The sequence below is a fragment of the Cervus canadensis genome, chromosome 14 (genome assembly GCF_019320065.1).
Source record: "Cervus canadensis isolate Bull #8, Minnesota chromosome 14, ASM1932006v1, whole genome shotgun sequence".
NCBI lineage: Eukaryota > Metazoa > Chordata > Mammalia > Artiodactyla > Cervidae > Cervus > Cervus canadensis.
In genome coordinates this window covers 46,340,767-46,354,743 of record NC_057399.1, presented here as the reverse complement: position 1 = coordinate 46,354,743, position 13,977 = coordinate 46,340,767, and the positions used below count along the sequence as shown (strand labels likewise).

Sequence of the window (13,977 nt, the reverse complement as noted above, 5' to 3'; positions counted from 1 at the left end):
TTCAGAAATGAAATTTTATTCTTACCATTCCACAATTTAAGTTTTTATCAACTTTGCAGAAAGTATGGGGAGGGGTTTCTCCCTTACTGGTTACAATGACACAGATGTCAGTTACAGCCAAAGAATTCTGGGGCCGAATTAAAGGAGCCCTTCGATAAGTGATAAAGATTCTTTGTGAAGTAGTTGAACTATTGTTGACATTGGCACAGCGACCATAGGGTGTGGCTTGGATCACTTCACATCCTGGGATAAGCCTTTCTTTCCCATCATATAAAACTCTGTATGGGAGGGAAGAAAAAAAATTGACAAGTAAACTTATGTCAGGTTAACACTAGTTTTTTCTCCTTGATAACAAAATACATTTTTTTTTTTTTGGTCTCACCTGTTGTTTCCCAAAACTTAATTACATACCAAAACTAAAATTATTACTTTGGGAATTATAAATCTCTTAACTACTATTTTTTAACAGTTAGAACACAATTTCAGAAGTGTAAATAGGATCAAACAATTTTTTTTTAATTGATTATAAGAAACATGAAATAAAAGACAGGCAATACTCCAACCATCCTCAGGTCAGTTCTTAGAAGTTTTATCTAATATTCAGATGTTTTCACAAAACTTACTTTCAAAATTCTCCTAAAAATTTTCCCTTTAAAAATTCCTCGACTGAAACTATAAAACACTGCTTAAAGAAATTACACATGAGCTAATAAATAAAAAGGGCTTTCCCTGATGGCTCAGCAGTACAGAGCCTGCAATGCAGGAAACGCAGGTTCAATCCCTGGGTTGGGATGATCCCCTGGAGTAGGAAATGGCAACCCAAACGTTATCCCATGGTCATGGAAAAGATGACTTAGTATTGGTTAGATATCAACTTTCTGCAAACATATCTACAGGGTCAACACAATTATGATCTAAATCCTAGCTGCTGCTGCCTGCTCTTCTTAAATGAGTTCAGGGCTTCACAAACCCTGATCACATAACCTAACTAGCTCCTTAAAAATATACTTTCACTATAGCTTTTTGTTCTTTTATGTTTAGTAAACTTACCTGATAAGTACAAACAGAAATGAAATCACATTTCAGGCTCTAATGCCTTCATTTCAATATTCTTTTGAAAGGAAATAATCTAATGACTCAGTACAATGCAGAGAAATTCAGTAAGGATGGACAGAAGTACATACTTAGTACACTTGATCTTCAAGTAACAAATAACAGAACCATCAAGGATTTTAAAATTTCTATTCCTGTGCACCTTAAATAAATTTTATTCCCTTCACTACAGCAAAAGAAAGTCACCATACCCAATGTCAGTAAGGGGTGGTTTCTCTCTTCCTCTCTTGTAACAGAGAAACAGTTCTGGGCTTTTCAGACTTCCATAGTTCAAGTTTGCCTGGAGACCGGATGGAGTGACTTCAACACAGGTGTAACCTTCAGGTACTATTTCCCCAGATGATTTGTTAATAACTGCAATGTCTGTAATTGGAGCTTTAGGTCCAGTTGACTTAGTATCTAAACGATTTATTTCTTGATCCAGAAGAGTAGATGTATCAGTGAGACCTGCCACAACAAAGTAGTCCACCACTCTGGGCCCTTTGTTTTCTATCATGGCTGCTACTAGATATCCTGGGAGAGAGAGACAGAGAGAAAAAAAAATACATCGATTAAATGAAATGCCTTACCCTAATTCACTAAATTAAAATATTCCTGAGTTAACAATAATTAACCAGCATACTTCCCAGTTGGATTTACAAACTGTTGTCATTCTGTAGAAGAAGCTTGTTATGATAGCATTTCATCAATTTTTACCTCCTACAAAGTAGAAGTTTACAGCACGAATTCATCTGTAAGACAACTATGATTCTATCATATGCCTAAGGCCCTGTTAAGGATAATCAAACTATCGGAAGAGGGCCATGGTGCTTTCCTTTCAGCAAAATGCATACACACACACATGAACAAAATGCATACTATTTTAAAAAAATCATTCTAAGTTACAGAATTCTTAGAGCTAAACTTTACATTTAAACAAATGAATTGAGTTCTTCATGAATTATTCAAGATCTAATAGGAAAAAAATAAAGATACTAATAATAAATAAAACTGGGCGCCCCTGGTGGCTCAGTGGTAAAGAACCCTCCTGCAATGCAAGAGACACAGGTTCTATCCCTGCGTGGGGAAGATTCCATGGAAAAGGAAATGGCAACCCACTCCAGTGTTTTTGCCTGGGAAATCTCATGGACAGAGCCATGAGAGTCACAAAGAGTTGGACAGGACTTAGCAACTAAACAACAACAAAAGGCAATAAAAATAATTAAACCAGTCTCTTAATTCAATCAGGAATATGCCCGTACAGTTAAAAAACTTTGAGTAAACACCGGGTAAACTAAGAGTGTTTAAGGGTCAAAACTAAGTGTGTTTAGGGGTCATTAACTATTTCATATATAAACACCAGATACAGCATAAAAAAAAATAACCAAAAAAGACAAAATTATATAAAACACATATTAAAGGACACTTAGGTAATATATGGTAGAAATCTAGAGAACATGAATGCTGAGTCAAGATTTCTATTATCTTTAAACTCAGCAACACTAAAAATAAAGTTAAGCTTCTGAAATCTTAAATATTTCTATGGATTTTATGTGTTTCTTAAAAAAACTTTATTAAGGTATAATTTACATATAATAAAATGTACATATTTAAAGTGCACAATTTGGTAAGTTTTCACAAATGTATACACCCATGAAACCATATCACAAATCAAGATAGAGAATACATTCATTGACATCCAAAATACTCTTGTACCCCTTCATCATCCCTCCCTCCCCAGACAATGAGTGACCTGCTTTGTGTCATTATAGATTACTTTCTAGAACTGATATACCTCAAACCACACAGTGTATTCTTTTTTGGTCTGGATTCTTTCACTCATTTATGTAATTATTGTGAGATTCATCCATGTTACTATTTATATCAACAGTTCATTCCTTTTTATTGCTGAGCAGTATTCCCCTGGCAGGCTACAGTCTGTGGGGTCGAAAAGTGTCAGACACGGCTTACCGACTAAACAATTAACAACAATTCCATGTCCGAATATACCACAAGATGTTTATCCATTCACCTACATTAATAAACATATGGGCTATTTTCAGCTTGGAGCTATTATTTATATAAAGAAAGCTTACATGAATATCCATGTACAAGCCTAACAGACATACACTTTCATTTATCTTAGTCAAATTCTAAGATGGAATGAATGGATCACCTGGTAGGTATATGCAATTCTAAAAAAGTGCCAAAAAGTTTTCTAGAATGATTATATCATTTTACATTCCTATCATCAGTATTTGAGAGTTCCAGTCGTTCCACATCCTTTCCAACACTTTAGAAGGTCAGTCTTTTAAATTTAGACTACATTCTATTATGCCTATAGTGATACTTAGCTATAGATGTAATTTGCAAAGTGGAAACAGTGTCAGACTTTATTTTTTGGGGCTCCAAAATCACTGCAGACAGTGACTGCAGCCATGAAATTAAAAGACGCTTACTCCTTGGAAGGAAAGTTATGACCAACCTAGACAGCATATTAAAAAGCAGAGACGTTACTTTGCCAACAAAGGTCCGTCTAGTCAAGGCTATGGTTTTTCCAGTGGTCATGTATGGATGTGAGATTTGGACTGTGAAGAAAGATGAGTGCCGATAAATTGATGCCTTTGAACTGTGGTGTTGGAGAAGACTCTTGAGAGTCCCTTGGACTGCAATGAGATCCAACCAGTCCATCCTAAAGGAGATCAGTCCTTGGGTGTTCATTGGAAGGACTGATGCTGAAGCTGAAACTCCAATCCTTTGGCCACCTCATGCGAAGAGCTGACTCATTGGAAAAGACCCTGAGGCTGGGAGGGATTGGGGGCAGGAGGAAAAGGGACGACAGAGGATGAGATGGCTGGATGGCATCATCGACTCGATGGACATGAGTTTGAGTAAACTCCGGGAGTTTGTGATGGACAGGGAGGCCTGGGGTGCTGCGATTCATGGGGTCACAAAGAGTGGGACACGACTGAGTGACTGAACTGAACTGAATAACTGGTGATGTCGACAACCTTTTCATGTGCTTATTCTCCATCCATATATTATCCTTTTCATGTATTATTGGATTCTACTTGCTAAAATTTTGTTTGAAAGTTTACATATGTTAATGAGGGATATAGTTCTTTTTTTCCCCCCTTATACTATCTTTAACTGATTTTGATATCAAGATAATGTGATAGTACTGTTGTTGAAGTTGAAACTCCAATATTTTGGCCACCTGATGCGAAAAGCTGACTCATTTCAAAAGACTCTAAAGCTGGGAAAGATTGAGGGCAGGAGGCTGCTGCTGCTAAGTAACGTCAATTGTGTCCAACTCTGTGTGACCCCACAGTCGGCAGCCCACCAGGCTCCCGTCTCTGGGATTTTCCAGGCAAGAATACTGGACTGGCTTGTCATTTCCTTCTCCAGTGCATGAAAGTGAAAAGTGAAAGTGAACTCGCTCAGTCGAGTCCGACTCTTCACGACCCCCATGGACTGTAGCCTACCAGGCTCCTCCATCCATGGAATTTCCCAGGCAAGAGTACTGGAGTGGGTTGCCATTGCCTTCTCCAGAGGGCAGGAGGAGAAGGGGACAACAGAAGATGGGATGGTTGGATGGCATCACTGATTCAATGGACATGAGTTTGGGTAAACTCCCGAGTTGGTGATAGACAGGGAGGTCTGGCATGCTGAAGTCCATGGGGTCACAAGAGTCGGACACGACTGAGCGACTGAACTGAACTGAACTGAATGTGATAGTCTCACAGAATGACTTGGGGAAACTCTCTCCTTCAGTTTTCAAGAATTTTTATAGAATTGTTGTTAATTTTTTCCAACATCCAGGTCTAGAGTTTACTTTGAGAGTATATCGTAAACTATAAATCCATTTTTTTTTAACATGTAGGGCAATTCAGGTTACCTATTTCTTCTTGAGTAAACTTTCATATTCTGTAGTTTCAGAGTTTGTATCAGTCTTAGTCCATTCAGGTTGCTATACCAGAATATCATAGGTTGGGTGATTTACAAACAACAAAAAATTTATTTCTTGAAGCTGGGAAATTCAAGATCAAGGCACTGGCAGATTCAGTGTCTAGTAATGGCTGGCTTCCTAGGTCACAGAAGGCTGTCTTTTCACTGTAACCTCTCAGGGTGGAAAGGAGCAGAGTCTTCCTGGAGTCTCTTTGAGAAAGACACTAAAACCACTGATGAGGGTTGCATCCACAAGACCAAAACACCTCCCAAAGCCCTACTTCCATATACCACCACATTGGGGGTTACATTTTAACGTAAGAATTGGGGGGACTTCCCAGTGATCCAGTGGTTAAGGATTTGCCTTCCAATGCAAGGGACGCACGTTCAATTCCTGGTCCAGGAACTAAGATCCTACAAGCCGCGGGACAGCGGAGAATCAGGCCGCAAGCAAGACCCAAAGCAGCCAAAAATTAAAATAAATAAATGAATAAATGAAGAAGTGGGAGAGGGCATATGGCCAGGAATTTGTCCATTTCATCTACGTTGTGTAATTTACTTGTATAAAGTTTTTCATAATATCCCCTTATTCTTTTAGTCATCTGTAGAATATGTAGTGATGTCACATTTCTCATTTATGATATCAATCAAGTCTGTGCCTTCTTTTTATCCTGATCAGTCTGGCTAGAAAACTGTCAATTTTATTGATCTTCTCTAAGAACCAGCTTTCAGTTTCACTGGTTTTTCTCTTTCTTGCTTGTCTATTTCATTGGCTTCTATTTTGAACTTTATAATTTTCTTTCCTCTGTTTATGTAGAATTTAATTTGCTCTATTTCTAGTTTCTTAAGGTCAGAGCTGAGGTCACTGAGATCTTTCTTTTCTAATGTATGAATTCAGAGCTAAAATGTTCCTCTCCATTATCGTCTTCGTGGCATCTCATGAACTCAGTTATGTCTTCTTCTTAATCAGTTGAACATATTTTAAAATTTCTCTTTCTTAAAGTATTTTCTTTAACCAGTGGGCTACATAATGTTTTTCAGTTTCCAAATTTTGTACCTGGAAATTTTCCAAGAATCTTTCGGTTACCAATTTCTAACTTAAATATACTATGCTTGGAGGATATACTACATATGACTTACAGTCTTTTATCTTTATTGAGATTAGTTTTACAGCTAAGAATATAGTCTCTGATAAATACAATGTACATTTTAGTGGAATGTATGTTCTATTTTTGCTGGAGAGAGGCCAAGAAGGTTATTAGTATTATTCAAATCTATATATCCTTGCTAATTTTCTGCCCACTTGTTTAATTATTAACAGAGTGTTACTGAAATCTGACTATAATTATACATCTGTTGATGTCTCTTCCTTTTAGTTCTATCAGTTTTTGCTTCATGTAATTTAAAGCTCTGCAGACATAACTATCTAGAATTACCATGTCCTTTTGATGAACTGACCCCTTTATCATTATGAAATGCTTTATCTCCGGTAAAAATTAGTCTGTATTAACAAAAACTTTTGAAAAATATTAAAATATTTATTAAAACTTAGGCGATATACGGTTAAATAATTAGACTTCATTTTCCAACTATAGTCAAGATACCCTTTCAGAATCAATTTCTTTTCACCTTACTATTTAGAATGGCATACATTTTAATAAATAAATACTCTTAATATCAACAAAATATTATTAACTTCAATTTACAAGACTAAATGTAATTTACAAAATTCCTATCACTGAAATAAAAAGATTTTTTAAAGTTTCAAAAATATCTGTGTTCCCTGGCATTCCAAACCATAGAGAATGAAAAATGAACATTGTTTAAACCACAATGAAAGTAATGCATTATCAAAGTTATCTGCTACAATTAAGGCCTTAGTGATTCCACATAAAAAGTATTATCAACATCAGTTATGCTGGCTGATTCATGGAATTACAAAATCAAAAAAGTAACTCATTTCAGATAAACTCTGCTTCTTTTTATGAAAACAAAACAGTGTAATTCCACACTGTTGCACCTGCAACTGACAGTTCTGTAAGGAAGAAGGGATATAAAGAAAGGCTGAAAACACAAACGCTTTAAAGGAGTCATAGAAGATATGAGCTGTCAGAACTAGAGAGAGAACACAGGCAGTGACTACTGGTCAAATTCATCCAACTACTGCCAAACGGATTTGGTAAAATCAGAACTTCCTTCTTGTATTTTCAAGAGAAAGCAGAAATAATCCAGATCCCACCCCCGCTCCCCACCACACACCTCCAATATTCCAGGGCAGAGCTCTTGTGACCAAACCATGTGTCATCTACCTCCCACGCCAAGTGTGACTGCCTGGGCTGTAGAGAGCCCGGATAGTTCCTTTCCAACTCTACCCTGATAACACAGAGTTGAGCACTGGAATAATACAAATTTTTATTTAAATCACCAAGTTTTAACAGTAGCCACTCATTAAAAATCCTTAAATACCATACAAATAAAATGCATAAGCAGGCTATATTCACTCTAAAGATTAAATATCTATAAAAGAACAATTTCTAAATTTCATTTTAAAGTACTGACCTGGTTAAATACCCAACTTCATCATGAAATTTGTGTGAGCCAATGAACCTAAGTGTATATCAAACTGATAATGTAATTACATACAAGAGAATGAAAAAGGAAAACTAATCCAAGTAAAGTTTGGACAATTTAACATGAAGAACTGAAAATAAATCTTAACCTTTACTTAGAAGGCTTGTTTTTTTAATACTGGTATGTTTGTAACAATTCTGAAATTATTCAATATGAACTCTACAATGGCATAATTGTTGGAAGCCAGAGTTTTTGCTATGAGAAAAGGGAGATATAACTAAGGGATGGGATAAGACAAGTAAGAATCTCTATTTGAGAATGGAATTAAGAGGTATCGTTATGAACTCACAATTTTAAAATATATATAACTGAAGGCATGTGCACCTTGAATTAGATCACACAAATCTTTTATTAATGGTAAAAATTAGTCAAATTAAAATAAAATCTGGATTTCAGTTAACAACAATGTAACAGTATTGATGTCTTAGTTTTGAAAAATGTATCATGGTAATATAAAATGTCAGCCATAGAAAAATACAGGAATTCTGTGCTATTTTTTCAACCTTTCTGTAAACCTAAAATAATTCAAAAATAAAAATGTTTCAATACATGTGTGTAAACATTATTGGTTACAAAAAATGGTAACAGTCCAAATGTCCATCAACTGATAGAGATAAATATAGTATATTCATACAATGAACTATTATTGTTCAGCAGTAAAAAAATTAAGTAGTAATACATGCCACAACATGGATGAACCCTTAAAACATGCTAAGTGGAAGAAGTCAGTCACAAAAGACCGATAGTATGATTCCACTTATATGATGCAGCACAGGCAAATCCACAGAAAAAGTGGTTGGCTGCTAGGCCTGAGGGTGAGGGGAAATAGGGAAGACTGATAATGGGTAGGGGGTTTCTTTGAGGGAATAAAAATGTTCTAAAATTGTTTGTGGTGATAGTTGAGCAATCTGTGACTACACTAAAAATCAGTAAATTATATATTTTAAACGGATGAACTGTGTGGTGTATAGATTACAGCTCAATAAAACTGTAAAATATGTATGTGTGAGTCAGTGTATCTCCTCCTCCTTTCTGCTATTAAAAAAAACAAAAACAAAAACCCAGAAGCTGTGTCACTCCACCAGCAACAAACAAGCCCAGCACCTAAATCTCTGTTTCTTTACGACATTTCCAGTCAAGAGATAGTAGAGCTCCTTGGAGAAATGGCCAATTCCAAGGCAGGAATTGTTATTTTTTAAAAAAAAATTTTTTTTTAATTGTTATAAAAAAAATAACACAGGATACACCTAGAATATTTTATACAAGGGGGGAAAAAAGCACTGCTCAAAGACTAACGGGGGGTTCTATCAAAAGGGGACTGAAACTGCTTGAAGAGTCTCCCACTGGCCAATCTGGGAACAAGTTTAGCATCAAAATGAGTGACAGTAATGGACTAATAAAACACTGACTTTTTTTAGGCCTTGAGTCCACACAGCTGATATTATAAAATAAATGAATAAAAGTGAAAGAAGCAAAGGAAGACTCTTCAAAACAGAATATAACATAATAAACACCTAAGAAATTATTAAAAGCCATTTTACAAGCATCACAGTATTCAGATTCAAGTAAGAATCATCAAATGGATGCTAAAACGACTGGATAAAAAAGTGGTCAAGATGGCAGAATAGAAAGACCTTGAGCTTACCTCTCAAGTGAAGTGAAAGTGAAAGTTGCAGAGTCATGTCCGACTCTTTACTATGACCCCATGGATATACAGTCCATGGAATTCTCCAGGCCAAAATACTGGAGTGGGTAGCTGTTCCCTTCTCCAAGGGATCTTGCCAACCCAGGGATCGCACCCTGGTCCCCACACTGCAGGAGGATTCGGTACCAGCTGAGCCACCACGAGCCCACCTCCTCCCAAGGGCACACCAAAGTCACAACTATTTACAGAGTAACACTGGTAAGACCTGAAAACTAGCAGAAAAGATGTTCTACAACAATGAAACAAACAAGAGGGCTAGAGACAGGATATGGTAGAGAACCACACCTCCAGGTGGGAACCACAAACAGGATAATTACAAATGCAGAAGTAACTCCCCAGGGTGCCCCACATCAGGCTCCCTAACCCAGAGACTGCAACCAGGAAGATGAGACCCTACAATGTTTGGCTGTGAGGGCCACTGAGGCTTACTTTCAGGAGAGTCAAAGGACTCTAGGAAATAAAGACTCAACTTTTAAAAGGGCACACTCAAAATCTCACACACTGAGAGCCAGGGCATAAGCAGTAATTTGAAAGAAACCTGGGTTAGGCCTACCTGCTGATCTTGGAGAATCTCTTGAACAGCAGAAGGCAACTGGAGCTTACCCTGTGGACACAGATACTGGCAGCAACCATTTTGGGAGCTCATACACCATGAACACACTGGGGCTGGCAAATGTCATTTTGGAATCTTCTAACTTATTAGCAATGGGACCTGTCCCAGCTCACTGACCTGTCCCAGTCAGTGCCAGTACTGGGACACCTCAAGCCGTGTGGCTACCCAGGCCCTACCAATCTGTGGCCCAGCCAGCTAAAGACACCCACCCTATCTGCCTCAAGACCCAGCTACTTTCACCAAGGGCTCAAGACGCAGTATTTTTAGAAGAAATGTTAAAGAGACTACTCTCATGTGGAAAATAAAAGGTTACAACTAGAAAAATAGATGTTACAAAAGGAAAAATCTCATTGATAAAGGCAAATATAAAGTAAAGGTGGTAAATCAACCACTTACAAAGGAAGATTAAAAGACCAATGTAGTAAAATCATTTACATCTGCAGTAAGTAGTTAAGGGATACAGAAAACAAAAAAATATAAAATATGATGTCAAAAAGAAGAAATTAAAATATAGCAATCAAAAATCTATGATAATGTAGGAAAAGCAGTTCTAAGAAGGAAGCTTACCTACACAAGCTTACCTTACCCAAACCTACCTCAGAAAACAAGAAAAATCTCAAATAAATAACCTAAACTTATAGCTAAAGGAATGAGGGGGAAAAAAGAAAAATAAATAAAGGAATGAGAAAAAGAAGAGCAATCAAACCCATAGTAGAGGAAAAGAAATCATAAAGATCAGAGCAGAAATAAAAGAAATAGAGGCAAAAAAAAAAAAAGATGTGAAGTAATTAGCCTCCAACTAATAAAAAAATAAATTAAAAAAATAAAAACAATAATAAATAAATAAATAAATAAAAATTAAAAAAAAAAAAAAGAATAGATCAGTGAAACTAAGAACTGATTCTTTGAAAAGATAACCAGAACTGATAAACATTTAGCCAGACACATCATGAAAAAAAAGGGCCCAAATAAATAATATAGAAAATGAAACAAAGAGGTTACAACCCACACCACAGAAATACAAATTATTATAAGAGATTACTATGAACAATCATATGACAATAGAATGGACAACCTAGAAGAAATGAACAAATTCCTAGAAATGTACAATCTCCAAAGATATATCAGAAAGAAACAGTAAATATAAACAGATTACCAGTAATAAAACTTAATCAGTAATTTAAAAAAAAAAAAAACCTCCCAACAAACCAAAGTCCAGGGCCAGATAACTTCACACACAAATTCTACCAAACATTTAGAGAAGAAAAACACCTAACCTTCTCAAAACTATTCCAAAGAATTGCAGAAGAACAAGCACTTCCAAACTCATTCTACGAGGCCAGAAGCACCCCACACCAAAACCAGAGAGTATCTCACACACACACACAAATACAGGCCAGCCAATATCACTGATAAATACAGATGTAAAAATCCTCAACAAAATATTAGCAAACCAAATTCAACAATACATTAAACAGATCATACATCATAATCAAGTGGGATTTATTCCTGGGATGCAACGGTGGTTCAAGATACACAAATCAATCAACATAATACACCACATTAAAAAATCATACTCAATAGTGAAAAGCTGAAAACATTTCCTCTAAGATCAGGAAAAAGACAAGGATACCCACCTCTTCCACTTTTAATAAACATAGTATTGAAAGTTCCAGCCATAGCAAATCAAAGAAACAGAAGGGGAATCAAATTTGGAAAGGAAGAAATAAAACTCACTGTGTGCAGAAGACATGATACTGTACATAGAAAATCCTGAGGGAATTCCCTGGTGGTCCAGTGGTTGAAACTCCACCCTTTCATGGCTGAGGACATGGGTTCAATAGTTTCCTTGGTTGGGGAACTAAGATCCCACAAGCCACACAGTATGGCTAAAAGAGAAAAAAACAAAGGGATGGAGTGGGGGTGGGGGGAGGCACTTCCCTGGTTGCTCAGTGGTAAAGAAGTCACCAGCCAATGCAGGAGTCATGGGTTCAATCCCTGGTCCAGAGAGACCCCACATGCCATGGGACAACTAAACTCACGTGCCACAACTATTAAGCCTGTGGTCTAGAATCCAGGAATGACAACTACTGAGCCCACATGCAGCAACTATTGAAGCCCAAGTGCCCTAGAATCCGTGCTCTGCAACAAAAGAAGCCCCTCCAATGAGAAGCCCACACATTGCAAGGAAGAGTAGCCCCCATTAGAGAAAAGTCTGCAAAGCAACAAAGAACTAGCACAGCCAAATAAAAAAGCAATGAGAACTCACCACTGTATTTGGCAAAATTGCAGAATACAAAATGAATATACAGAAATTGCTGCATTTCTATACATTAACAATTAATGATCAGAAAGATAAATTAAGAACATATTTACAGGTGCATCAAAAACAAGTATCTAGGAATAAATCCAACTAAGGAAGTGGAAGATCTGTATTTGCAAAACTGATGAAAGAAACTGAAGACAAAACAGATGGAAAGATATACCATGCTCATGGACTAGATGAACTAATGTACTATCCAAGGCAAAACAGATGGAAAGATATACCGTGCTCATGGACTAGATGAACTAATGTACTATCCAAGGCAATCTAGAGATTCATGCTAGTCTCTATCAAAATATTGATGGCATATTTCACAGAACTAGAACAAATAATTCTAAAATTTGTACGGAAACACAAAAAAAACCCAAATCTTGAGAAAGGAAGCCAAAATAATCTTGAGAAAGGAAGACAAAGCTGAAGGTGCCACATAAGCTGATTTCAAACTATACTATAAAGCTACAGTGATCAAAACAGCATGGCACTGGCACAAACACAGATACACAGATCAATGAAATAGGATAAAGTGGGCCAAAACAAATCTATTTTTATGGGCAATTAACCTATGACAAAGGAGTCAAGAATACACAGTGGAGGAAACACAGCCTCTTCAATAAATGGCACTGGGAAACTAGAAAGTTACATGCAAAAGAAACAAACTGAACTACTTTCTCACATCATGCACAAAAATAAGTTCAAAATGGATTAAAGACTTAAATACAAAACCTGAAACCACAAAACTTCTAGAATAAAATATAGGCAGTACACTATTTAACAATAGTCTTGGTAATATTTTTTTGGATATATCTCCTCAGGCAAGGGAACAAAATAAACAATTGGGACTGCATCAAACTCAAAAGCTTTTGCACAGTAAAGGAAACAATCAAGAAGACAAAAAGACCAGCTATTTAATGGGAAACTGTATGGAAAACAATATGGACACTCCACAAAAAATTAAAAATAAAACTATCATAACAATCCAACAATTCTACTCCTGGGTATTTACTGGAAGAAAACAAAAGCACTGATTCAAAAAGATAGATACGAATTTCCCTGGTGGTCCAGTGGTTAAGAATTCTCCTGCCAATGCAGCAAACATGGGTTCAATCCCTGGTCTGGGAAAATTCCACATGCCACAGGGCAACTGAGCCTGTGCGCTGCAACCAAAACTCAAAACAGCCAAATATATAAATTTAAAAAAAGAACAGCAATAGGTATCACAAAGCAGCAAAACATATATGCTTAATGCATTTCAGTCTCATTCACAGTCTATTTAATGATAGCTTATGAAAAAATTCTATTAAGTTCATTTGACTACTAAATACACAGTGAAAATAATAACAAATTAAAAGGAAAAGAGGTAAGCACACTATCAGATCAAAAAATTAAAGTTGTCAAGGAGTGAGGGAAATAGTTTATGAAACAGAAGATGACCCAAAGGCATAGTTAATTAGATCCCGAACTGTAAGAGCTCCACACATCTCAAATATATCTACAGGGTATCAAAGCTTTACAAATGCTCTACAGCATTTATAATCATGTCATCTACTTATAATGGAAAGGTTAACTTACATTCTTCTCTCACTTTTATCTACATACTAAATACTAAAATCATAAATACTAAAATTCCATATAATCTTAAAAAAAAAAAAAACTAACTTCTATTTT

The 13,977-nt window shown here is 36.3% G+C and overlaps 1 protein-coding gene across 2 annotated transcripts in view; it reads right to left on the bottom strand.

Moving 5' to 3' along the window:
- The window catches only part of DENND4C (DENN domain containing 4C), a 108,323-nt gene that overhangs the window by 78,923 nt on the left and 15,423 nt on the right, over positions 1-13,977 (bottom strand). For both annotated transcript variants that reach the window (XM_043486527.1, XM_043486528.1), the window contains exons 2-3: positions 1,305-1,626; positions 26-278 (exon numbers count right to left, since the gene is read on the bottom strand). In XM_043486527.1, the coding sequence (XP_043342462.1) occupies positions 26-278; positions 1,305-1,609 (558 nt within the window). In that variant the 5' untranslated portion in view covers positions 1,610-1,626. The remainder of the gene's footprint in view (positions 1-25; positions 279-1,304; positions 1,627-13,977) is intronic.